General features: G+C 41.9%; 1 protein-coding gene and 1 pseudogene across 1 annotated transcript; both read left to right on the top strand.

Moving 5' to 3' along the window:
- Positions 1 to 2261: 2261 nt before the first annotated feature.
- Positions 2262 to 12149, top strand: LOC133913324 (polycomb group protein EMF2B-like; annotated as a pseudogene).
- Positions 12150 to 18037: 5888 nt separating this feature from the next.
- On the top strand, positions 18038 to 19552 carry LOC133913325 (protein PYRICULARIA ORYZAE RESISTANCE 21-like). Its single transcript, XM_062356452.1, has 3 exons — positions 18038 to 18288; positions 18634 to 18732; positions 18875 to 19552. The coding sequence occupies exons 2-3, from the start codon at positions 18651 to 18653 to the stop codon at positions 19384 to 19386; spliced, it is 594 nt and encodes a 197-aa protein (XP_062212436.1). The 5' UTR covers positions 18038 to 18288; positions 18634 to 18650; the 3' UTR covers positions 19387 to 19552.
- Positions 19553 to 27107: the final 7555 nt, after the last annotated feature.

The raw sequence follows: 27107 nt of genomic DNA on the forward strand, positions 1-27107 counted from the left end.
CAAAAACATTTTAACGTTTTAGATAATTAAAAAAGTGAGAAAAAATAGATAACATATTTTACACACTATTCTGGGTACTTGGAGCAGGGTTAAAAAACCGTCGGTAACCGCTCAAAAATCGCGGTTATCGAACTTCTCGGTCCGGTCCGGTTTCAGAAACCGAACGGTAACTGAAATTTGAATTCAAAAAATTCAAAAAAAAATTCAAAAAAAAATTTAAAAAAACTAGACACAATTCTAAGACCTTCTGTGAATTTTTTTTTCAAAAATAATGTCGTTTGCATCATATTCTATAGGGAGAAATTTTAAAAAAAATAAAAAAAATTTGAAGCGTGCAGCTCAGTTATTAACTCACATTAAGGAAAAATGTAACATGCAAAAATATATTTTTCTTGTATAAAACGTATTTTAAGAGAATCTTTAAAATTAATTTCACTTTATTTAGAGTTTTATTAAATTCTCTATGATTTTTACAAAGTTCACAAGCATAAAGTAAATATATTAAGAAACAGTACTGTAATTAACTTTTCCATGTCTACTATTATTTTTTCTACGTAAATCATAGTATAAATAAGCTAATGAAAGTGGTTTCACTAATTTTTGAGGTGTGATGGTGTGATGGGTCAGTTATGAATTAATCTAGTCGCAACATATTTACACAATCATGCATGTTACAATAACTAATTCATGAGTTCACATATTTTTAAAAAATATAGGATCATGTAAGAAGACTAACAAAATTAGTTTCATGATTTTTGGATTAGCAAAGAGTAAACTATGCATTTAACTTGGTTTAACAAATAAATTTTTTCACAGAAAATTTTGAACTTTTTTATGAGTATAAATACTTTTATCATGTAGATCATGTTAGAAGGAAGCCAACAAAATTTGTTTCACTTGATTTGAAGCTCAGATGAATTAGTTATTGATTTTACAAGATTGAGCCCTTTTTTAGTTTTTCGTTGAACTGCGCTGAAATTCGAGAGAATCGTTCGATAAATCGAGAAAACCGAGCAGTTACTGACCCAAACCGCTCGGTAACCGATCAAATCAAAAATGCGAGAAAATCGCTCGGTAACCGACTCAAATCGCTCGGTAACCGACCAAAACCGAGCGGTTACCGAGAGGGCAAAAACACGATTTTTTCGCAAAAATTCAAATTTTGCCGAATGAATTTTCTCCGAATTTTTTTAAATTTTTAACAGGTAATCGCAATTACCGCGAGATTTCGATTACCGTCGGAGCTCGGTAACGTGAACCTTGCGTGGAGCTTGGGCTGTTTATCAATCTGACGGCTGACAAAATATAGAACTACGTGCCAATCACCCGACCCACTCGAAATGGCGCCGCTCCCATCTCCTGCCAATACTCGGCCCCACTTCGCCGCCGCCGCCGCCGCCTTCCACCGGAGCGGAGCCCGCCGTGTGACATACCGTCCGCTTCTACCTCCTTGAAGCGTGCGCGCGGCCCCAGCGGTCCCACCCGCTCCTACTCCACGGACACAAGACAAGGGAGGCTCCCCAACGCATCGCCGCTCCCAACGACTCCCTCCCTCTCTCAGCCGGATCCTCCACCCACCGGCCGCCGCACCTCTCTCGGTCTAGTGGGGCTCGAGATACGTCCAGGAGAGGACTGGTTCCCTCTTGTGTTGGTTAGTAATCCTCGCTTGCCTGGATGAATTCCTTTGTTCTAACTTCTAAGGGAGGGTTTAGTTTTGTCCGCAATCAAACGCTAATCCTTCTTGCCATTCAAACTCAGTTATTCGTGGTTTTTTGTGTGCTGCGTGGTGTTACCCTCGATTAGGATGGCGCAGGTGCAATTTAGTTTCCAAATACTATGAACCCCCATGACCCAAGTGAAGTCTGCCCCTGCATAAGGCTGTCCAGGTTCCGTGGTCATTTGTGAGTGTGAGGGTGCACAATTGTCGATTGGTAATGCCTCAGGAGAAAATCATGCATGCATCTCGGAATAGTTGGGTACTGCATTGTGAATTGGTGATGCATCTTAGTTTGGTAGGTTTGGGTTTGGGCAGATAGTGAAAAATTCTTAATGGTACATAGCTAATTTTGGGAGTTAATGATGACTGCTCCTTGAAATCTATGTGGTACCTAACTTGGTTGCTTATGGAAACTAGTCAAGCTGTTTTGCATAGAATTCAGCTGCCTTGTAGATGCGCAATCATGACTATGTTGTGGTTCTTGTTCTTGAAGTGAGATGAGATGGATTCTATTTTTTATGCAAGTTGTGCTTGTATGCAGGAACATTGGGTTTGTATTTGGTTATCCTAGGTCTGCAGACGAGATGTGCCTTCAGCACTCAAGAGCTCGATTGTCTCCAGATGAGCAACTTGCTGCGGAAGAAAGTTTTGCCTTGTATTGCAAGCCAGTCGAGCTGTACAATATTGTTCAACGACGAGCCATTAAAAATGTAAATTTCATCCTGCCATTAAAATCCCAACTCTTAACATTTTTCACATATCTGTGCTTACTCTCCAGTAACTGTTATGTGAAAGTGCTATGAGATACCAATGATGGTTCTCTGATTTTGCAGCCCCCTTTTATTCAAAGATGCCTTCTTTACAAGATGCATGCAAGGCAGAAAAAGAGGTTCGGCCTGCCACTCGCATATTTAAATGTTTCCATCCTATGCATATACTATTCCACATTCGGCTCAACACCTTGAGAAATGAGAACTTATTTGGTTCTTATATCCTCTTTGTTCAATGTCATGTCGTGGGCCCAGCCATGCATGCACAGTGCCAGCGGTACAAATTACTTATTCAGGGATTAGGATCATTAGTTTCTTTGCAAGTTACAGTACCTGTTTTTAGCTGTTGCTATCAGTAAGATTCATTTAAGGCATATCTGTGTTGCTCTTTTAGTTTTTTGTTTTGAAATTTGGAAACTATGTACATAGTTAAAATAATGTCATATACGAGTGTCTTATTCTTATACAGTACCTACATTGAGTCCCTTTTGACTGAGCTCCAGTTCTAGTTCCAAAGCTTGTAGGAGGATATATTATTTACGTGATTGTGTGGGAAACCTAGAGTATTTTATTGCTCTGGATGCTCCAGCAGCTAAGGCAAGCGAATTGCCTTGAATCTTGTTATTTACACAAAGTTACAAATTTTTGTGGTTTTGCCATTAAAAACTAAAACATGTCATAACTCATAAGTGTCAATTAGGTTTCGAGCAGAGTAGCTTGAGCAATAATCCAAACACTGTTATGCATCTGATTTTTTATGACTTTGAGTTTTCAACTTTTAGTTGGGGCCTAGCATTAGATGTCTGCATATTCTTCAAAAAGATAGTAGAAACCAGAACAGTAGCTTGGCTAGACAAGATAAAATATTACATCAGTTTATGTCAGGTGTAATCTTTCTGATAAACTACCTGCACTGTTCAAACTAGAAACTTGTTTATTGCAAATATTGACTTTCGTTTGTCTGTATCAATGCAGGATTCAGATAACCATATCACTTTCTGGAAGTACAAATACCGAATTGCAAGCGCAGAATATCTTTCCTCTTTATGTTCTATTAGCTAGACATACTAGTAAGGTTTCGCTTGAAGGGGTAAGTGTAGCCCTTTTTAGTTTGTGCAAACAAGCGATGAGCTTTTAAGTTTGTCTACCAAATGATCTCATTTCTGATTCTGAATCATGATATGATTTTGCAGCATTCTCCAATATATCGATTCAGTCGGGTTTGTTTGCTTACTTCTTTTGGCGAATTTGGAAATAAGACAACACTGAAGCCACATTCATCATTCCTGATGTGAAAAATTGGTCAACCGCCCGTGCTTGCAACCTTAACATTATCCTTATTAGCTGTGGTATACTGTGCATCCTATGCGAGTAGTTATTCTTTTCATTCATGTGCTGTCATCAAATTCTTCTTTATTTCAATAGGGCAAGTCGAACAAACTATTGTTCAAGATAACTGCTCTTATAACGATGTGGAAGGCTCTTCTCTCCAAAGTAAGTTCACGTTGACATTTTATGGCAGATAATCAGCATTTGCCACAATACATTACTTCTTCTTCTTGTTTTTTTGTTGTTGAGAAATGATGCAGTTGGTTAACACTTAACACAACTATCTTAAAACATAGTAATCAAGATGTTACAGGATATATATATTGTAGAAAATTCTCGATCAATCCATCTTACTTGTACTTAATGTAACTTGAACCGTGGCCTTTAGTGGCAGAAATATGACTTCCGCGCTGGATGAATTAGCCATGGTCGGCTACAGCGCATTGCTTCTTAATGTTGTGGAGGATCTAATTGGCTCCTCAAATTCCCAGACACCAATGGCCCCCGCGCCGCCTGTATCCAAGAGATGGAGGGCAAAGTTTCTTTCAGTCTATGTCTAACACCAATGGCTTCTGGATCTGCCTTTGTGCTCCTATTTCTGAACCTGATTGGAGTATTGGTCTAATCTGTCTCAAAATGTTCTGAACTCAGCTCACAACCCATATTATTGGGCAAGTGGCCCAACCCTTGAAAGCTGAAGTTACCTACAGCTCCTGTGGTAAACAGCAGCCGTGTGCAAAGCCTTCTCGTTCATGTGAATTCGTGGGAGGAAATCAGTCTATCATGCAATTACTCCAAAAAGGGAAACTTTAAGAGTAGTGCTTCCATTCGTTCATGGTTGACTAGTTTACAAAATGCTTTGCTGTGTTAGTTTAGGAACATTTGGCTATGTTTGCCAGCTTTACTGTAATTGAAATGATCAGATGAATAGAATATCCACAGAAATTATGTGATTACATTTCCAACAGGGATATCATGTTAGGCTCTTTTGTTGTGAGTAATCGGATTAATCTTTCTTCTTGTCAAGAGGATCCTCATTGTCATAACTACCATTTTTAGAAAATATATACATCAACATTTTTTGCATTTATTAAAACAATTAATTAAGCATACAGGCTGTTGAAACTCAAAAACCAACCGTAGATTTGTATCCCTATTGGATGGACTAATTACCATCCATGTCATAAGCTTTAACAGAGCTTGAAGGGAAACGTTCGTGGGGTAAAATACCAACTGATTTACTTGCTTCGTCCTTGGAGAACTGTGCGACTTTAAGTTTGGGAGATACTGTGGATTTGGTTTCTACAATTACAATGAGTCCAAGCTTCTTAGAGGTATGTCAAATTGAACTTCTCCCTGGTGGTCTAGCATTTAAGATTCAGTGTTCTTAAGCATGTACTATAGCATTACATTCACATTTTTCTGAACATTGAAATTTTTCATTCAATAATTATAGGTTAGATAACCGCCACTGGTAGCATTTGTAACTTGTTTCGGAAAAAAGAATTTCACCATACCTTTTACTTTGAATATTCAATCTTGACCATTTACCCCTACATGCTTCTAAATTAGGTGTCAATTGCTACATGTACTCTCAATCATTTACATGGTGTTCCACCATTACTATTATGTTTAATGGGAAACTGTTCATATAAATTTCTACTTGTACTTTTAAATACAGCATCACAGAGCGAATTAATACTGAAATTTCTCTGTGCTCACTAAAGAGGGATAGTTTTGTGTATGGCAGAATTGTTGGTAAATTAGGATCTACTGTTCCAAACATATAGGTGGAAAATTGTCAGAACGAAAAGTACATGTGGCAATTTACACCAACTTACTAAAAAAATGCACCAACTCAGCAGAACATGTGATAAGCTATCGAAATTGACAGTACAGGTTGGAATCTGCAGTCAAGGAAAAGTTCCATTAATTTTGCTGCAGTTTTCTCTTTGTTTTGTTTCCCATGTTTCAGAGATTCTGCTATCCTCTTTGCTTGCTATAGAAAGTTAGAAACTCTATATTGACCTACTTATCTTTGTTTTTGTCATTCATGCAGCCAAAATTTCCGTAGCAAGACAGTTGCTTGACATTTTGCTCTCATAAGGTTGATGCTACGGTAAGGTCTTTCCTGTATCTTCTTTTCATGTGTAATCGAATTAATTCTTTCAAATTTATGGGGGTAAATAGAGAATGAATTTAAACCCACCTGCCCTGCCCCGCCAAACTTACAACTCAATTTGCATCTTTCAAATCAAAATGGCCCATACCTTTGGCAATATTTCAACTGTTAAGAGGGCAAAATTTCATCTCTCAACAGGCTTTTTACACTTGAAATAAAGACCATGAGATCATATTTACTGCAACCTACTTTGCAAAGTGCAAACCAATGTGCAGCTACGATATGGGAGGAGCTGAAACGAGTTGTCACTAATGAATTTCGGTAAATATTGTCAATGTAAGATAGTGACACCTTAGATTGCTGAGATTGTTGAGCTCTATTGCTGCAGAGTTCATATCAATTACATGTAAGCATATCCGCACAAGAAGCTGGTGCAAGCGACATGTCTTTGTCTCCTTATAGTAGTTACTCATATAATGATGTACCAACTTCGTCAGTACCAGATATCATAAGGTAACTGTAATACGTATATAGCCCACATTCTATAATTCAATTACTTCTCTTTCCCTATTCTTGTTGCATGCTTCAATGCTCTATAGATATTGCAAACCAGGGTTTGTTTGGTCACCCAACCAGCAATGATTATACACCCAGTTTTCAATTGCTTGCTCTCATGAAATGTCACAAACTCACAATGCAAAGTTTGATAACCGAAAAAAAACCTGGGTATTTACCCAAAATGTTCCATCTTCCTAGAAAAGTGGTTCATTCCAGAAAGGTTCCAGAAGATGTTAGTCGTAAGCAAAAAGATTGTTTACGAAGAAACAACAAGAGAAATTCATATTCTGATACGAATACTGGTTGAGAAATTCATAATCGAAATAGTCTTTTATTTTATGTTCTCAAAAAGAAAAATCAATTTCATTGAAGTAATACAACTATTCCGATTCAAATACTAGTTGGGAAAGAATCGCAATAAATTCAAGGATGGAACATCTTGAATCCAGTATTCAATGAATTGAACCAAGATTGCCAAATGGATAGGATATATTTCTATATGTGATAGATAATGTAAGTGCAAAAAATTGTCTTCTAAAAAAGGAAATATTGAACTGATATATTGTATTTTTTTTTCTTTTAGTGATCGCCATGACTAGGTAGATAATATACAGGTTGCTGTGATATGCTAACATTGCCTAGAAGATAATATGATCAGTATTTGGTTCTTCCTTCAACTTTCTGCTTTATCAAGTACATTGTTATTTTGATGTAACCGAATTCACATCTAGAAATTTTGTTTTGCACAGGTTAAGAGCTGGCAATGTGCTTTTTAATTACAAGTACTACAATAATACGATGCGAAAAACTGAAGGTTCTCTCTCTCTCTCTCTCTCTCTCTCTCTCTCTCTCTCATGTAATACATTGCCACTTTAGTTGGCACCTGATTGCATCATGTACTGGCTCTTGTTTCTAGGTTCTGTACATTTTCTCCTTGTACCAGATTTGCTAAACCTAATTAACTAGGTAATGTTAGTACATATAAGTACTTTTGCAAATAAAGCAATAAAAAAACGGTACTCTACTAAGGCACTTTTATGTGTTATGGACTTATGATATAGATGATACGGGAACAAAAGCTAGCAACTTCTGTTTGATGGTGTTTTTATTGGTTTGTCAAATCACTTATAGTGTGGGTATATGCTAAGAACAACAATGTTATGTGCAGGAATTACTATTCACGCGTAGGAATTACTGTTCACTGGAGTAAATAGTACCCGCGGGGGGTACTGTAGCCCGCGGTCTACTTTATCTTCTATTTTGTTATTTGGAAAGATTAGATAGCATTTAGAGATAAGTTAGTAGTTTAAATAAGATAAGAGTTAGAGATAAGTTAGTAGTTTAAATCAGATAAGAGTCAGAGATAAGTTAGAGTTGGATTTGAATGAGGTCTTTGTAGTCCTATATAAGGCACACGACTACCGCCGCTACTCCTGCAGCGCTGTTCTTAGCTTTGTGTTTTTCTTGCTTTGTTGATTACGGAACCCAAGGGTGTATGAACAATCAATTGTTGCTTCACATTCAAAAATCACCCTACATTTCCCTACATAATTCCTCGAACAATATGTAGTATACCTTACTGATTTTTCTGCAGGTAAAGTTCTACATGCTTAGCATAGGATATCCATGCATGATGAATACTTTTTATTTTCTTTAAACTGAGGCACTCAATTCTTAAATATTTATAATTACTAATGGGCCAGTTATATCCAGCTTGTGGCAGAGGGAGTTGATCGAAGGCATCAAACATTTTCCTACCGGTATATGCTTGTTCTCCATATCTTTTATGTTACTTTATCTGTTTGATTTGCCTAATTGTGTCCCATCTCCCATCAGCTCGAGGTTTAAGAAGCGCAGACGATTGGAAACCACAACTGAGAAATTCAAGCATGCACATTCACATATTATGGAATCAGGGTCACCTGAAGATGCCCAGGCTGGGTCTGAAGATGACTATATGCAAAGGGAGAACGGTATGTTGTCATCTTATGGTCTTTTTGGGTTAGTTTTGCGGTTGTGCTGTGCTGCACTGCTGCACTTATTTTTTAAAGCTGCTGTAGTTATTTTTTAAAGCTGCTGTAGAAAGTTGTAAAAAATATCATAGTTTGTCTTTCAATTCAAACTATGTTTAGACGTTCTGCTACACGACCATTCTTTCTCCTTCACACTTGATTTGTAATTTTAAATAGACACATTAAATATCTCCCTTTGCAATGTAGATTTAAAGGAAAAAACAATTAGCCAAACATTAAACTTTCTTGAAACAGTTCTATCAAACGGGATTATCATAAAACTACACTTCTGACTACTTGAAGTGGTTTTGATTTTGAAATCTGTTTGTTCTGTCTCCTATCTATTGGTCATTTGGTTGGGTTGAGTATATGTCAGCTCTGATGGAAAAGATGCAAATCCACCATGTGTCTTGTTTCCTTTCTTACTTCAATTCAGTAGTTCTTTGTTGGACAATGCCACATAGTACGTTGGACAAAATCACATTGTGCCTAAAATCCTTCTTGAACACGTGATGCACTGCATTTCTAGGAGCAGTGAAAGTTAAACCTTTACTTTTACTGGGGTGAGGTCTCGAAATGGCGTTCGAGAAAAAAAAAAGGTCTCAAAATGTGCTGATGATTAGCTACTGTCTGGTGAACTAGTTATTTCTGATTTCTAATTATCATCACTCTGCATGCTGAGAAAAACCTGCGTTGCCTCATGCTTGCTCTAATATTTTCCATATCTGAGAAAGCCCCATTCTTGCCTACTTTTCCTGACCCTGATGGTAAAAATTTTCAGGGCTTTCTGTAGCTCATGCTTCAGTTGACCCTGCCCACTCTGTACATGGTAGCAATTTTTCACCACCAACAGTGCTACAATTTGGGAAAACAAGGAAGCTGTCTGTTGAGGGAGCTGAGCCCAGAAAGTAGTCTTTTCTGTTTACGTTCTTGATACCATGTTATTCATCATAATATTGTTTCTTGCGACACATCTATTGGAACATGTTTAACTAATTATTTGTTTGTGCTTATATTATCTGGCAGTTGGCAACTCTTGCAAAAACGTAAGTTCTTCCATTCACACAGGCCCCAGGTTAGTGAAAACCACTCACCTCTTTCTTCCATCTATCTTCTGTGCATGTGTGTGCATATCTGAGATAAAAATAAGACATTGCCGAGTCCGCTGGCTGGGTCGCCTAAGCAGTGGTTGCAGTCGGTGACCGCCTTCTTGTTGCCCTCCTCTTTAACCCCTGTAGTAAACCATCACAAGTCCTCAGATCATATAGCCGCACAAGACATTGTGGGGCTGGCTCCTTAATTATTTTAGCATAAGTTCCTGCGGCCCAGGGCTTCTGTGTTCGGTTGATTGTATTCTGTTATCTTTACTTACATTTCTGATTCCATATTCTTAATGAAATTGATGGATGCCTTTTTATGTTCATGTTAGTTCAGTGATAGTTCTGTATTATTTTATTAGATTTTTAATACTGCCTATTTTTATTATTATGATGTGGACTCTTTGCATATTTAATGCCTTCATTTGAAGTCTAGCTTGATCACATTGTTACACTTTGTTGTAGCCAATGGCATTGGAACAAGTTTTCTCAGATCATGACAGTGAAGACGAAGTTGATGATGATACTGCCGACTTTGAGGACAGAAGGGTAAGATGTGATTTTTTTTACACTGCTCTTCAGAAACATTGACTATATGCTTTTTTTAGCTGTTTAATTATTGCTGTTTTAACTTTGCTGAGTAAATGCAGATGCTTGACGATTTTGTTGATGTTACAAAAGATGAGAAGCTTATTATGCATATGTGGAATTCATTTGTTCGAAAACAAAGGTCAGGCCGATCCCCAATATGTCCTTAGTTCTGATTATCACGGTAGATGGTAGTGATTTGACCTGCTATTACTAGTTTTAGTTATTTCTTCATGGTGATATGCAGTTTGGTGAACGAACTATAATCTTGATTCCTATATCTTGTGTTAGCCATTTTCTCTGTATGGAACAGCTGTTACCAAGGATTTCTGCCACTGAAATGTTGCAAAAGTTCTGCATTTTATTTGCGTAGAGCGTTCAACAAGTTTGACTATTAAGCTATTGGGTGACCCCTTTGACTGTCAAATGGGAAAATTTGAAAAGTATTGGTCAAACCTCTGTTGTTAGAAATGCAATAAAATTTGCATAGTTACGAATGTGCCAATAGGTTTGTGCTTTGTACAATCTTGCTAGTATCATTTTCATCTAAGATTGCATAGAACCAGTTATAGAACCAGTGACACATCTGCAAGTTGCAATTTTGTGTTTCAATGGCGTTTCAGCGGTAGATGTTTTTCCAGTGGCATGCATGTATTAACAAGGATTTGGAGCACTGCTCTCCTAATTAAATAAAGGAAGGTGTCACAAGATGCTCAAATTTGAAATGATGAAATTTGATGCAGTTTACATTTCCAAATTCTAGTTTTTCCTGTAATTTCAGTTCAGGTCTCAAATTTTGAGTTAATGAATTTTGAATGCCAAAATGTTAGAATTTTTATTTTCAGTCTTTTAAGAATGTTTCAGAATATGCTAAAGATGGAGATGCTTCCAGGCATATGCTATTGTTAGGCATGTCTTGCATGCCATGCATCATCCTTCCCGATTCTTTCCCAACATCAGCCTTCCATTTCCTTAAAAATGTTTTGCACCTTCTCGAACATGTTTTATATAAGTCCTTCATTGTTTCAGATTCTGGGACAATATTTAATTGTTTTTTGTTTTTTATTGCTTTATTGCTGTAGCAAGACCTAATGATGCCTCTACAAGCCATGCTATTCAATCTTTGCGCTAGTTCTTACTAAAAGCTACTAAGCTAGTAATTTGCAGGGTGCTAGCTGATGGTCATATACCTTGGGCCTGCGAGGCGTTCTCCAGATTACATGGACAACAACTTGTACGAAACCCTGCCCTGCTGTGGTGAGTGGATGCTTTAGAAACATGTTAATTAAAACCTCTCATCTACTATGCATGGTTATTTATCTGATTCACAATTTCTCGCTTGATGAACAGGTGCTGGCGTTTTCTTATGATTAAACTCAGGAACCACAATCTTCTAGATGCCCGCACCATGAATATGTGCAACACCATTCTCCAAGGTTTCCAAGACAAAAGTTCAGACCCCAAGTAATTTTGATGCAAATAAATTGTTGGCCAAGTTGTGTATAATGGCATTGGCGGTGGGCCTGGCAATACTATTGTTTATTTTTGAACCAAAAGGGCTTTCTGGGAAGAATCGGAAGGTACCATTGAGGCATGTGTTTGGAGGGGAGGCTTAAGAGCTGCTTCCCTTCTGCGAAGAAAGAAGGGGCAAAGCTGATCCTTGGCGGAGACGATCATTGTTTCATTCATTACTCATATCAATTCACTTAATTGCTGTTGTTGAGAACCGGTGGGCCAGAGGCCATTCCGAAACCTTAATTGTGTGGATATTCAGTGCTGTTTCGTAGTAGTATTTCCTGTGTGTAGTTTGAACTGTTTCGAGATGATTTTGTACTCGGCTGGGAACTTAGGTGTGATTGGTTTACCGTATGATCTTGTCTGTATGTATCTTATATATAGCTTGATGAAAAATAAGTTAGGTAGTCATTTGTTAAAAAGAATAGTGTTTATTTGGTTGTATCTGTTTGGATAGATTGAGTTGTGTTTCTGTTTGTTCGATCGAATCTGATACCGTGTGAGAGGATGCAAGAGTTAAGATTGTGATTAGTTGTTCGTATAAAAATAATTTTGTGATACTGACACATGAGTCTGTTTGTATGAGTGGATATAAGAATATGCATCCGTTGAGATAGGCATGTGGGCATATATTTGTATCTACTAGGTCAAATTGGAATAGTATATGTAGGTAATTAAACACGTTTATTCTTAAGATTATATGTATTTGCTGAGTCAGGTTATTCTCGTATAGGCAACTAATTAGATCGTTATGATGTATTCGATTAGTGAGATGAGATTGAAGGAAATGATTATTATATTTTTGAGACCTTTGTTGGAGGGTGGTCTGCCTTCGTCGTCTTCTTTTATGGTGCTAAACGGTTATGTAGATCTGAACGAACTCACCTTTGACTATCTTGACCTCAACTCTTCCCTAACCAAGACCGAGCTCTAGCTCGGATAGCAGGGTGCCAGCGTGTGCACGTGTTCAATGGTCGCTCGGTGTGGTGCTCACAGGAGTTTTTTCCCGGTAGGTGTAACGTCTGGGATTAGCTCGAGTTAGGTACACATGCGTGCGTATTTAATGATAATATGTGTTCTGCGTGTTAGAGGTACCGTGTCTCTTAATCTTATTTTAACATGTGTATAGATATGTACGTGTGTGCACGCGTGATATAAGTGTGAAGTGCATGTATAGTATACATGTGTATAAGTGTTTGCGCGTGTGATATTAGTGTAAAATGTGTATGTAGTATTCGTCCTGCATATACCCTCGGTAAAAACAAACTCTTCCCTGACCATCCGGCTGAGCGATGAGGTGCTCGCAGCGGAGCGCGCCAGTCCTGTTCTCCCAGTCTAGTCACGACCTTTTCCATGGAGCATGGCCACAAGAAAACAGATTGGATACCAATATCGGAGGTCAGAGAGAAGCAGCTGTTTGCAGGTCCCGAATTCTCTCAAAGGTAGAAATTTGGATCTTGACGTACAGGAGCTCAGGGATTCGCATCGCAAAAGCTGTTCAAACCTTCACAAGATTAATTACCTCCTCCGGTTTCGATTTTCCATGAAACTATGTTTTTTTTAAACTCCAGTACAATACGTAGATATACTCTCACACTACTACACGTACGCACTCACATAATAATCAGAAATGTAGAACTTAAAGATTAACGGAGTCACTACAAACATCAAAAGTCCAGTAATCACCCTCCATGAAACTACAATTTTGTCCAAACACAAACTAGGTTTGGAAACCTAACACTGATGTGATACAAACCTTAATGAGACGGAAGTGTTAGAAATATGGGACAAATATAAAGTATTAGGACATAAATTATATAGGATAAATATGATGTAAACACCGGAACTAGCACTAATAGGTCTATCATGTACTTCATATTAAAAAGATATATATTTTTCATAATTAAAAGTTACACGCACAACTTACTTATTAAATTGATGAACACGAGCTTCCACGAGAGTGATCTGGTCAGTGTTGTGGAAGCAGGTCCTTCGACATAGTCGATGTCGAGAAAGTAGTCAAAGACGAGCACACTGTGAACGTCGCAGTCACTGCCCGCTCAGGACTCATTGCGGCAATGGTTTCAGAGATCCTACTCTCCTCCTCCTCGATGCACATCAAGAGAAGAGGACAACAAGGTCACAACAACAAAATGCTTGTTCATGAGAGAGAAGATAGGAAAAATAAGAAGTCAGAAAAAACCGGCCAATGCAACCAGAACGTATCCTGGTTCCTTCCTATAGCCATAAAATATGATAGTTTCTATTTATTACAAATGACAATTAATGGCCATCAAATTAGATGGTTTAATTATTAAACTGTTAGCATAAAAAAGGAAAAAGAATATTGCACGATTAGCTGTCATATTTATACTACGTGAGTTATAAGTCATAAATTTTCACGCAAAAAAATGTGTGAAATGCAAGTATAGTAAAGTGACTTTCTTTATCCTATTTTAGACAAAGTAGAGAGCTAGCTATTTAAATATATCTAATTTTGCTTGATTAGTAATATAGGACTAAAGTGTCTATACTTTAGAATTTTATAAATGGACATAAATAGACCAATTCCAACGGGAAGAATATCGTACAAATTTTAGAGGTATCGTATCGGCTGCTATAAATTAATCTGAATTTCTGCACATTTCATGCATGCATTTCAAAGTCTAAGCTCGGTTGATATCAGGCCGAAGTCTCGCACGATTTATGAGCCTGAGTAGTTGGCTGCACACGTGGTCCTCCGAAGAACCCATCAGTGATTCTCGGCCTGAGGGAACGTCGCCGGCTGACGCGCCACGAAAGCGACCGCCGGATACGGCCGAGCGTAAGCCGGATGCGACGCTGAATCGCTGACCAGCCGGGAGGTGATCGGAGGACACCTCTGTTCTTTAATGAGAGTCCGTGCACGAACGGAAGGGAGAACGATCGAGTCACGCCCTTTACAGCTAGCCGGAGTTGTTGGTCGCTGGAGAGTCGAACCGCGCACGTACCCGACCCGAGGCAGAAGCTTGTCGCAATTTTCTACGTCTTGTAATACCATCTCCAAGAGTTTTTCTTCAGATTCAGATTAATTTCATGACGAAATTTTTATTTATTTCAGTATTTTAATGATTTTTTTACGATTCTCGTCATGAAGAAATTTTCAAGGTCATTCCTTCTAAGATGAGATTCTCTCCTTTTTCTTCACGATTTCTCTCGAAATGAAGGTGTTGAAGATGAAAGAAAATAAATGAAATGAGAATGAAGAAAAAAATCGAGAAAAAAATAAAATAAAGAAAATATGGTGGGAGATAATCTAACCTCTATAGTGACCTCCACAAACCGGACTCCATCTACACGACATGACTATACCACAACGAGTTTACCAGTGAGCTGCTGTTGCTGGGTGCCTAAGCTAGAGCATTATCTTTTCCATCTTGTTTGTGCGCGGTGCACTAGCGCTCGACCAGTCACGCGCCTCGTCCTGTGCCGTGCAGGGCGGCTAAGTTGTTAACCGGGCACCTACTCCTACTCCTCCAAGTCGACTAGTCTACATGGATTCTGCAAGACTACAACGACCCCGATACTTTCCGTGCCCTCCGTCACTGTTCGAGTTCGATCCACTTGGTCCTTTTCTGGCATGGGCAGCTGCGTGGCAATTGGCAACCCATCGATCAATGCCTAGTCCATTCTGACGGGCCGGCGTCAACTTCATCTGCTAATTATGTCGTTTGTCTTTAGTTCTTTTGGCTGGTAAAGCTAGAGATATGAACTGTTGGCTGGATGGTTATGAGGTTGAACTCCTTCGTATCTCTAGGATTTCTGTTACTGGCTAGGACGATGATGGGTCTATCATTGGATCTGGTGATGTACGTCTAAGGTTGTACTGGGGAATTCTGTAAAGTTTTTAGTGAAAATAAGGTATCCTGCGTTCGAAAAAAACATGCCTACATCAGATGATTCCTTCCCTTGATGTGGAAGGGCGGTGGCCGGTAGCGTCCTACTTTGCCGACTCTCGGCAGTTTAGCACCGAGACCTCAATTTCTCTCTTTTAAGTCCTGGCAAACCAAAGGAGCTGCAGGTAGTACTAGCAACTCTAACCAACCTAAACGAAAGGTGTTTGTAATCAGCTGCTTCTGGAATAAAATCGAAGGACTTATAACGAAACCAGCAAGCGAACTGGCACACGTACAATATCTTACCAGCTACAGCTTCCTTCGCTCCTAATCTCACTCGAATGGAAACCACGCCGGTGCACTTTCGGCATCACGTACCACTCTATCCGTCTCCATCTACATCATCTACATGTCAGTAGTGAGTACACGTACTGACGTACATCGACGAATGATCACGCCGACGAGACTAAAAAAGTGCAGTGCAAGTAGGAGTGGCACACACTCGTTCACTCAATCTGCAGTGGTAAGAAGCAGAAAGACGACGACCGACACCGGACCGGCAGGAGCTCACGGCCCCGGGTGCCGTCTCCTCCTCGTGAAATGTTTGGCTCCCGACGACGAATGATGCCACGACGGGGTTCGATCGGGAGGCGACAGCGACCGGAGAAAGAAGAAGAAGATGATGTGGCAATAATAATGTAATGGGATGGCTCGTTCCGTTCCGGGTGCAGCACGAGATGGGGGCGGGCGGGCGGGCGGCAGTCGCAGCGCTGTGCGGCGGGACAGGCTCGCGTGCGCCGCCGGCTCGCCAGCGGGGGGAGACCGTGAGAGACCGAGAGGGCGTGGGACTGTACGTGGGGGGAGGATGGACTGCTGCTAGCTGCCTCGGTTGTTGTGGCTTTGCACACCACCTTTTTGTTCGCGACCACCGAGGAGAGGACGGCGGCCCCCTGGCTGACCGGGGAAACGCCAAGCCTTGCCCGTCGCCTAGACATGTGCACCGCGCGGTGGACGCGGATGCCTTCCATTCCCGTGAACGCTCGGCTCCGGTGAACGCAGGCTAGAATTCTCATGGTGGTGGATCCTGGATTGGAAAAAAGCTTCTTTCTTCGAGGATCAGCAGTAGGACCTGAACCGTACTGTCAATAATACTCAACAACTGATCAAGAACTGAAACATCGCGGTTAACGGTCACTGTTGCCTGTGTCAGACGCACAGGATGTCGTTTGCAAATCGCTCGTACTGTGCGCGGATGACGGGTTCCTGTTATCATCGGTTGCTGCTGCTGCTGACCTCATGGAACGCTGGCCGTCGCTGTGGACCCGGACACATCGAAGACGAACTCGCGACGTGTCGCCACTCGCTGACGGCTAAAGAGAACGCGTGTCAGCTATCGAAAGGGATGTGTGGGGATGGCACGGTCCAGGCATCAAGCGTTGGGTGGACCATACCGCAACCGCACCCCTCATCTCGTCATCCCTGCTCAGCCGCGCAAGGACCCGTGCCCCGAAGGTATCTGAATAATCTGGCATGGTGATCTCAAAGCGTTTCATTGCATAGGTCACTGTTATTCCTCTATCTAATCTTTTATTGGTAGAATCAGTGCTCTATAATATTCACTAATATAGAAATTATAAAAAAACATTACCTACTCAGTACTCATCATGACAGCCTCCGCTGAATCCATTACACTTTATACACCCGGGTGCATATCTGTCATGCGAGAATATGATCTTTTGGACTAATAAAGCCCTATCCCCCGCCTTCTAAAATTTTAGCCATCTAAAAACGGGATCGACATCTAAGACGATGAAGAACGGCAAGATTAAGGGAGATGGCTCGATTTCTGACAGGATTTTTCGTCGATGGATTTAGAGGTCGTGGGAGGTAGGCCGACCTAATAGAGGTGATGGATGCGGAAGCGGAGCGATAAGGCGGTGGGGACACCACCGATCATGAACGATGGATGATGGGCTACGAGCAGATATGACCTAACGAAACTGGGTTAGTACAGGAGATTCGGTGACAAGAGCGTAAAAAAAAACATGTATCGGTAATCAGTAGAACGAGAACGAGAGGTTAAAGACGGCCAACCATCGTCTGAAAAAACTTGAAAAACAAATGTCTAAGTTACAGCAACGCCCTTATTAGGAAGATATAGAATAAAAAATTGACACTCGGGATCGAGGCTGTACCGTCGGCATACCCTCGCCTGATGTGAAAGCTCTTCGGCGATTGTATACCGTATTTCAGAAAGAACTGGCTTTTGGGTGGAGTAATCATTCTCGAGAGGAATGCCAAATAACAACCGTGACGGCGACGTAGGCGCTTTCGGGTGTGGTTGATGGTGCAAGGAAGCAAGTGTTGCTGCTGCCGGCTGCCTAGCTGCTGCTTTTCCAGGCCCTTTTTATTTTCTAGTTGCTTCTTCATGGCTTTTTCTTTCCTCTACTTTTATAATCGGCTCCGTACTCTGAGATGTGGGCGGCAAAGGAGATGGTGCATATATAGCTGCGTATTCGCGCCATACCAAACATCTCCTCTTCTTCCTCTCTCTCTCTCTCTCTCTCTCTCTCTCTCTCTCTCTCTCTCTCTCTCTCTCTCTCTCTCTCTCTCTCTCATCACCGCCACCACCACCACCTCTTGTCCACAGTTCTTCCTCTTCATCTTCGCCGTCTCGCATCGCTGGTGCCACCAGCTGAATCAAGGTGCTCACTCAGTCCATGTCCTTCTCATTCTTTACTCTTCAAGAAGCTAGCCGAGAATTTAATGCTAGGATTACGTGTTGATTTGATTTTTGCCAATCTTCTTGATGTCCCTGGTTAATTTATTCTCGAGGGTGTTCCACGCTTCAAATTCAAACTGGCCCTTTGCTTCTTCATCATCTTCTAAGTTATTTTCTTCTTTTGTACTGGTAGTCATAAATCAATTTTAATCAACAGTGGCCTCCTATGTGTATCTCTCTATGCATCAAATTGATGCTTCTCTCTGCGTTCCTTTACATCTTGTGTACAAGAAAGATAAGAAATATAGCCAAAAGAATTTCTGATCAGGGAGCTGTGCAGTGTAGATGCCGACCATCATCGTCAAGGTGGACCTGGAATGCAGCCGCTGCTATGCCAAGATCCAGAGGGTGCTCAACAGGATCCAAGGTCCGTGCTTGCTTGCATGGTTGCATGTTCTCTATGATTAATCAAACGATAGCTGTTCTTTTTTCTGTATCTTTTGAGTCGTTTATAGCGACACCCTTCTCTGATGAATCTTGGGACTGATGTCGCGGTTTGTTGCATGCAGAGAAGGGTGAGTTCTGCATCGACGACATCGAGTACGACGAGAAGAACAACCGGGTGATCGTCACGGGGCCCTTCGACGCGGAGAAGCTCGCCGACAAGCTCTGCTGCAAGGCCTGCAAGATCATCAAGGAGATCGAGATCGTCGAGCCCCCGCCGCCCAAGAAGGAAAAGACCAAGCCCCCGCCGCCAGAGCCGGATGTCGTGCCACCACCCCCACCGCCGGTGGTCGTGGAGCCGCCGCCCAAGAAGGACCCCCCTCCGCCGCCACCGCCCAAGGTGGTGGAGGTTCCCTACCCGTGGCCGTACCCGTACCCATTCCCGGCGTGGCCGTCCGACTGCTGCTGCCGCCACGGCCACGGCGGCTGCCACTGCTGCTCCTGCGGCAAGGCCCCCGAGCCGGCACCGCAGCCGCAGTACATCCCGATGCCGCAGTACGTGCCGCAGCCGTACCCCTGCGGGCCCTACCGGATCGTCTGCGAGGAGGACCCCTCCTACGCCTGCACCATCATGTGATTATCTATTAATGACGTCATGAGTACCCCGTTAATCACTATACCCCGCCGGTGTCATCATGCCTCCTGTATAAGCATCGTGCAGATTCATACTCATATAGCATTATGTATACGCACTTTCTTAGTTTTTTCTGCTAATGACGTCATGAGTACCCCCTTAATCACTATACCCCGCCGGTGTCATCATGCCTCCTGTATAAGCATCGTAAAGATTCGTACTCATATAGCACTAAAAATGTCTAGCTCTACGACACCACCCCACTTTATTTATGTTGCACTAAAAAAATGTTTCTTTACCAATCCTTTCCAGCTTCACTTCGCTCCCTAGCTTCCATTTGTCACCACTAGCGACATAATGCAGCATGTTTTGAGAATATTTCATCGTGCAAAGATGGGACGACACTGAAAGCGTGACTGGTACGTGCTAATTAATCGGGGCGAGGCGAGTGTCACAGAGCCGGAAAAAGCGAGCAGAGCACACGTAGCGATGAGGTGAAGATTGAGATCAGGCCATCAGACTATTAGATGGTACAAAGACGAGTGGAAGCCGGAAAGCGAGAGGCAGCGAAAGCCGGGATGGATAAGTATTATGGCCTTGAACGGCCGGTCGTGTCCTTGTGGGGTAGCGTAGGATCTGTACACACGCTAGACGGAGAGCCATACGCACGTAGTCACGTAGCGCGCTACATGGCTAGCGACGTGGATGAGATGAGAGGTGTAGGAGAGGGAAGCACGTGGATGGGGAGGGGACGGGGAGCGATTGGGTTGGGGCCTTGGGGGAAAAATCCTGGCAATGGGGCCCTTGGCCCTTGTCCATGGTGGCGTCGCCGTCTCGCCGAACCTTCGGTTCAGTTGAGTTGGGTCACCCGCGCACGCGGCTCGCGCACCGGAGGAGAGGAGGGAGGATCCGAGGATGGGGATGTGCGGTGCGGTGTCTGTACCGTCCTGCTTTCTTCGCTTCCAGGCTCCACGCCTCCACCCACGTCTGATTTGGACGGGCCACCTGCAGCTGCGCTGGCGAGCACTTTCTGTTCCTTCCTGCTCTCGTGGGGCTCGGTTTGGAGTTTGGACTCGCCGCTCGCCTGGTCTCAGCCGCGGTTTCTGAACATGCACATATTCAAACCTATATACTAGACACAGTTTACATAATCATATCTCTAAAAAGATCGATATAACTATCTAAAGCTCTATAGTTGATAAGCACATCACTACTTTTATTATAGCTCCACAGGCGAGATGCAATGGAATTTATTTTGAGAACAAGATCCGATGAAAAACCCGAGACGATCAAAAAATTTATTTCGGAGACGAACCCCTAGTAAGACACTAGGATGATCAGAATCGAACCCAAGTGAATAGGCTGCCTAAAGACAGCACTACCACTAGAGGTGGATCAGATTGGTTCCATGCTATCGGAGGATATTAATGAAATTTGATAATCTTCATAAAAACACATGTTTACGTGGTGTTTATTAGATAATATGACGTCATATTTAGTGGCGGTGACACTAACTATTTCTTTTTCCTTATCCACCCCTGACTACTGATTCTTGTAGACCTGTAGTTCTTCTCACACTTGATGAGTAGTAGGTGAGTTTATATGTGAGTATCAGCGAGTTAAATGTGATCTGTAACCTTTCCAAAAGAAGTGATTTGTAATCTTGATGTTGTTCCGTTTTCACCTGTTTCAGCAATGATCTCATCCACCCCGATGGAACTAGCTTGATGAGCACACGACATGGGTGAGTTCATAGGCAAACTCATGTTGGAGCTCGGTGCATAGAACACCGAATAATTATTTTTTTTAATTTTCTAGTGATCTATCGTATGGATCATATAATATGATATCTCTAACTTAACATGTAAGATATCCGAATTTTTTAGTCTAATAATTGAAACAACCGATTATTTTTGTTTTAAATCAAATAACAAGTAAGATATCCGAACTTCTTAGTCAAATAATTGAAACAACCGATCATTTTTGTTCGGAATCCGTTACTTATGAGTATAATTTTTTTTTAGGAAAGGTGAGTCGTAAATTCGTAATAGTCTGATATTCTCCTCCCTTACGCCTGTCAAAAAGGTTTGTGCTCACCAAACATCATCCCTACCAAAACACAACTCTCTGGGACTATCAATCAAATGCGATTTCATAAGATTGAGACGACCCTAAATTAGAATGAAGTCCCTGCACGGAACCAAACAGCCCTATTGTAATTTTGAAATTGTCCTATCTGATTTCCGAGGACCAGGAGGCAGGAGGAGCCTTCCACCTTCCTACTTGATCTTACCCTAACAATGCGGAGCTAGGACATGTCAGCGACGACATTTAGCAGCAGCCCCGGTTGTTCAAGTGTCCTATCAGCTGGCCTAGTGTGCTCGGTGCACGTGTGGAGCACTGCGGCTAATTGCTTTATGGTCCGGCAGAGCAGCCTTTCGTCTTTTAGCTCCGTGTGCGCAAGTTGCAGCGCCCTGACCCTGACCTATCCATGGCCGTCGCCTGATTCCATCATTTTATTATCCTCCTTGGGTACTGCTTGCTTTTGATTTTCAATTGGATATAAGCTGGACTAAAGGAGAGGATTAATGCAAGGGGACTAGGGAGGAAGAGAGATCTCCATCAACTCCCCTGAGAAAGCAAGCAACAAATGCTGGACGGATTCACAGTCCATAAGGCTGGGGGTACCGGCGTAACTTTAAGCCCATGGGCCGCCAGGGAGAAACTAGCCGAAGCGTTCAACTCAATGCTCGGCCTCCGTTGCCCGTGGCCCAAGATGGGAAAGGCAGATCGGGCACGGAGACGTGGTTGGTTTGGGATGGATCAGCACTGCTCTGGCAGCATGGCCGGCTCGCTGAGCTTCCACTGTTGCCCACACCCCTCTGCCTGACAGGCACGGCGGTTTGCGCGAGTTCTGGCTGGATCACGTTGTGGAGCAGGAGCACAGGCACGTAGGGATGGCAAAGGGACCAATTTTCGTTGGGAATGGGGGAATTTTGCGAGGGGTCTGTAATAAGAGGTAAAATAAAATAACATTTGATTGTTTTTATATATTAATAATAAGTACGTTGTATAAATAAGTAATTTACTTATGCGTACGGGAGTAATTAATAGAAGATTGATTAAATATTGTAAATTAGAAAAAAAGTAATTTATTATTTACTCTATACAATATAATATTTGTACATTTATATAAAAAAAATATGTATTCGTTCCCACATTCCCATATGAATTCGTTCCCGTCAAGATGGGTCCCATGAACATCCCTACAGGCACGCCTCACCTGCCCACCACCAACGTTTGTTGGAATCTGGACCTGGATGCGACGCTTCATCGGCCAACCCAACCATGCCGATGCCGTGCTCCGTCCTCACATACATGATACATCGACCCCAGGTGCGAGTGATCGCCTCAACGTGAGCGCCGCGCCCTCTGCTTCCTGACCGCCGCCGTCTCGCCACACGCGCGCGCGGTCTCGTGCTCGCCGGGTGGATATGGTTTTTCGATGGCGTTTCCAGGGACCCGTGGCGTCGTCCGTGCGATCTGTCCAAACTGCCGTGCCGAGGCCCGAGAGCAGGCGTGGAGGAACGTGACCCCATGAATTCACTTGCAACTGTGTGCCGACGGCAATGCTGCTCTGCGGTTTCAGAAACGTCGCCGTATCCTACGTGTTTGACACCCTGTTCCGGGATCAGCCATCACACTTCTCCAGGTTTGGAGTATCTTGGTTTCGACGGGACTGACGGCGTCCACAGTCCACTGCTCCGATGACATGAATATACTCTTTCTCTGCTTTTTACAGCCGAGGTTGTGGTCCAAAGAGAACTAGATAAGGGTCCATGTATCCTTTTCCCCGTTACATTAATAAAGCAAAAAAGACAGATTCTACGAAAAAGAAAAGGTTTGAAAGTACTAGTCGCATCTCGGACTTTAAGTTAATTTAGGCCATCTCCAGGAAAGTCACCTTCCGTATTGTAAATAACTGTAGCAACGTGTTTTTGCTGATTTTGCCGATCGCGAGCGGCTGGCGGAGCTCCAACGGAGTCTTTTTCGGATGAACAGTGTTACGGAGAGAGGAAGTGAGCTGGCAAATTTGAGGAGAAAAAAAAAATCCCGTATCACTGTGCATAGCATATGCATGTGGGTCTGAGGAGAGGAGGAGAATAATGAAAGGGAGAAAATAGGGTAGCTGTTGGAGATGAAAAAAATAGAGGATAATGTAATAGTATTAGGGGATGCTGTAATAGAGTTATAGGGGATGATTTTTTAGAGTATCTGCTGGAGATGACCTTAGGGAAATTCTATATCTTGAATGTTCCAACAATCGATTTCTGATGGCAACGGATTGCTACGGTTGATGGTGCGTTTCCCTTCTTCTCCACCTCTTTCTGAGATTCTCCAATGAGGTTAGGTTCCAGGAGACTAGGATTGGAGGTTAGATCACGTCCAAGGGATTTTCATCGTGGGCGAAAATCCCTTGACGGGATTTTTGTTCCATTTAGCGCTCCAACGGTTTGCTTTTACGGTTCTCGTCACGAAGGGATTCTTAGGGTCATTCCCTTCATGACGTGATTCTCTTTCCTTTCCCTTCGCGATTCCGCTCGAATGGAAGCTGTTGGAGATGAGAGAAAATAAAGGGAATGTGAACGTAGAAGGGAATCGGGAAGGGAATGAAATGAAGTGAATATGGTTGGAGATGGTCTTATGGTTTGGGGTTAGAGGCTCATTCGAGTTTGGTGGGCTTAGAAGGAAGACCGTTGGGGAAGGCTAACATGTCGGTGATTGCGGTTGATGGGCAAGGCGGCGAGAAGGTGGGAGCGTTGTAGGACGGTGTGGCAAAGGACGACTAGTGAGCAAGGTTAGGGTGGGGGTGAAGATGATGATAGCAGTGACGGGAGGTTGCCCCCGGCAAGGCGGCGACAAGGGCAGGAGAGGGTGTGGAAAGAAGAGGAGGAGGCAACCAGCGAGAGATTGAATAAGAATGATGGGTGGATTTGTTGGGGGAACGGGTATGCTACGATAGTGTAAATCAAAAATTTCTACCGCGCTCAACCAGGATACCATAAGAGTACGGGATTATGGATCGTTAACACTTAACGCATAGCACAACGAAAGAAGCGTTGGAGTAGATTGGTCCAACGTCGTACGCATTGAAGTATAGGAAGTAGCCGACCTTAGCATCGTGGTTGTCACTTCCACGTGATCTCCTCCTTAAATAGATATAGACGATCGACTTGCTAGTTGAAAGTGTTTTGACTTTCAACTCAAAATCGAACTGGAGTCAGATCACCAGCAGCCCGAGTTCTAGTCGCCGAGTCGATCAACATCGTAATAGTAGCAACGCATCTACAATATCAACACGTCCTAGGGTGGAACGTCGAGCACTAATGTGCTAGCACCGCACGCACGACTAGGGATTCTAGAGGTCTGGTGGAGAGGGCGTGGCTAGGGTTTAGAGTGGTTGAACTGCATGCACTCTCTCCGTGTCTCCCCATATATAAATCCCACTAATCGGCTTCCACATTGGTTGCCCATTAGGATTCTAAGCCCATTAGGATTCTAATCCCTAATGGATCACAATCTAATCAAACCCGCTAATGGATCCATTTTGTATATGTTGTTTCAAGCCATTAAATGTGTGACCCGTTAGGTTCACATCTAAACGGCACAACTTGAAAACCCTTTTCTGAACTGAAATCAACAACGGTCCCTAGTAAGGCATGTTGACTTTTGAGTATACATAAATATCATATCGACTGAATTTTGATATACACATACACTACTCCCTTTGCCTCACAATATCATTCAAGCTCAAGGCAAGACACGTGTCATCTTTATGATAGCTCGATCATTCACTCAATCTTATAGTGTATTACTAAATTTGTGATTAATTCTGTAATCACATTGGCATGACCATATATTTTCTAATCCAACAACATTGAGGGGCCTAGAGATAACTCTCATGTTACATAAGAAGAACAAATTCCATCTCGATCGCTCACACCCATAATATGTTTCATTATCTTTATGACTACCCAATTACGAAGTAACGTTTGACAGCCCTAACGTGTTATACTACACATTCTGTGAATTAATGACGATCTCAAATCTAAAAATACTGCAGGTACACCATTTAAAATTATAATTGATAGCATATTATATAACAATCTCAGCAGTATCTCAAGGTGAGTCTATGCAACACCATATTCTCTAACATATATTCATATTATTGATTTGATATCTTCCTATGTATGATCCGTGAAATATAATGATCAATTAATACATGTGCTAGTATATATGAATCATTATTATCACGCGTAATGATATGAGACTAAAAATTATTTAGAATAACATCACAATAAAAATAAGGAGCTTCACAAATAAATCACATATTTGCTAATTAATATAAATAATAATTATTAAGAAACCGAATAACATATTATTAAAAAATACATAAATATAGATATAATTAATTATCTTTATGATTATCTTTAGCATATCATCAACAGGATCCAACAGTCAAAAAAACTCAGGTGTTGGTCACTAGAGAAACACTCAGGTACCTGTAGACGGCCCCTTAATTTATCAATAAGCGTCCAACAGTAATAGCCATAGACTTTACTAGTACCAGTCGGTTTTGGTCAGTAACACAAGTAAGCTGACTAATGACCTGTCTCACCGAGAGTACAATTGCACACTGAAGCAATCAAGGGTTAATATGATAGCGCACTGGTTGTACAGAGCATTGTTATGATGGCCAAGTTGTCGCCACTGGTTAATGTAATACTGACATTGTGCGCATCATTGACGTACTGCCAAAATCTTGTCATACACAGGAACTCTCATCTGCTCTTCCATACCAGTCTCCTCATGGATGATGTGACAACCCCAAGGCACAATGATCAACCGAGGCCTCGTGTGCTGGGGACAAAATCAAGCACAGCTCGATCCAGTTACGCCTGCCGTTGGGAGCAGGGTTTCAAAATAGTCGGTAACCGTTTGATATTCACAGATACCGACTAATTTAGTGCGATTCGTATTTAGAAATATATGGTTTTTGGTTAAATTCAAATTCAGAATTAAAAATATTAAAACTTTGATAAAATTCGACCAATTTCTATTGAATTACTGTTGAAAACCGCAAGTATGGAAGAAATCGTTGGGGCTCGGTAATCGGTCTTGAATCGAATTTTGAAACCTTGGTTGGGAGTTGGGTTTAGGCCGGGATCATCTCCAGAGGTAAGCACCAGATTACGCGAAAAGGTTGAAGTTCTAGGGCCTGTTTGTGTTTTGGTTGGGTACCAAACCTATACACAGTTTACCACAATTTCTAGGCATGTTTATGCAGGTGTTTGGTTTTAGCTACAATTTATTAGTCATGCCAAATTTTTTCCATTCTGGTCCCACGCGTCGCATGCACTAGATATGTGGTAAGATTCTCTTATGCATGACTAAGTTGTTGTGCCGCTTTTTTCCCATCGCAAGTTACATGAGTTTGACAAGGTTAATTGATATACTTTGACAACATGCCCTTGGCCAGGAACATTGGCTACCTCCGCTAATCATGTGATATCTCAGAGCTAGCCAGTGGCTTATAAAGCTCGGGTAGTGGCAAGATTAGGATTTGCTTTATGTCTTTTCACGTGGATCATCTTATTAGCTCAGATCATGGTTTTGACTTTGACAGAGTTGATTTGCTACTCCATTCATCGGCACGACAGCAC

The sequence above is a fragment of the Phragmites australis genome, chromosome 3 (assembly GCF_958298935.1).
Source record: "Phragmites australis chromosome 3, lpPhrAust1.1, whole genome shotgun sequence".
NCBI classification, from domain to species: Eukaryota; Viridiplantae; Streptophyta; class Magnoliopsida; order Poales; family Poaceae; genus Phragmites; species Phragmites australis.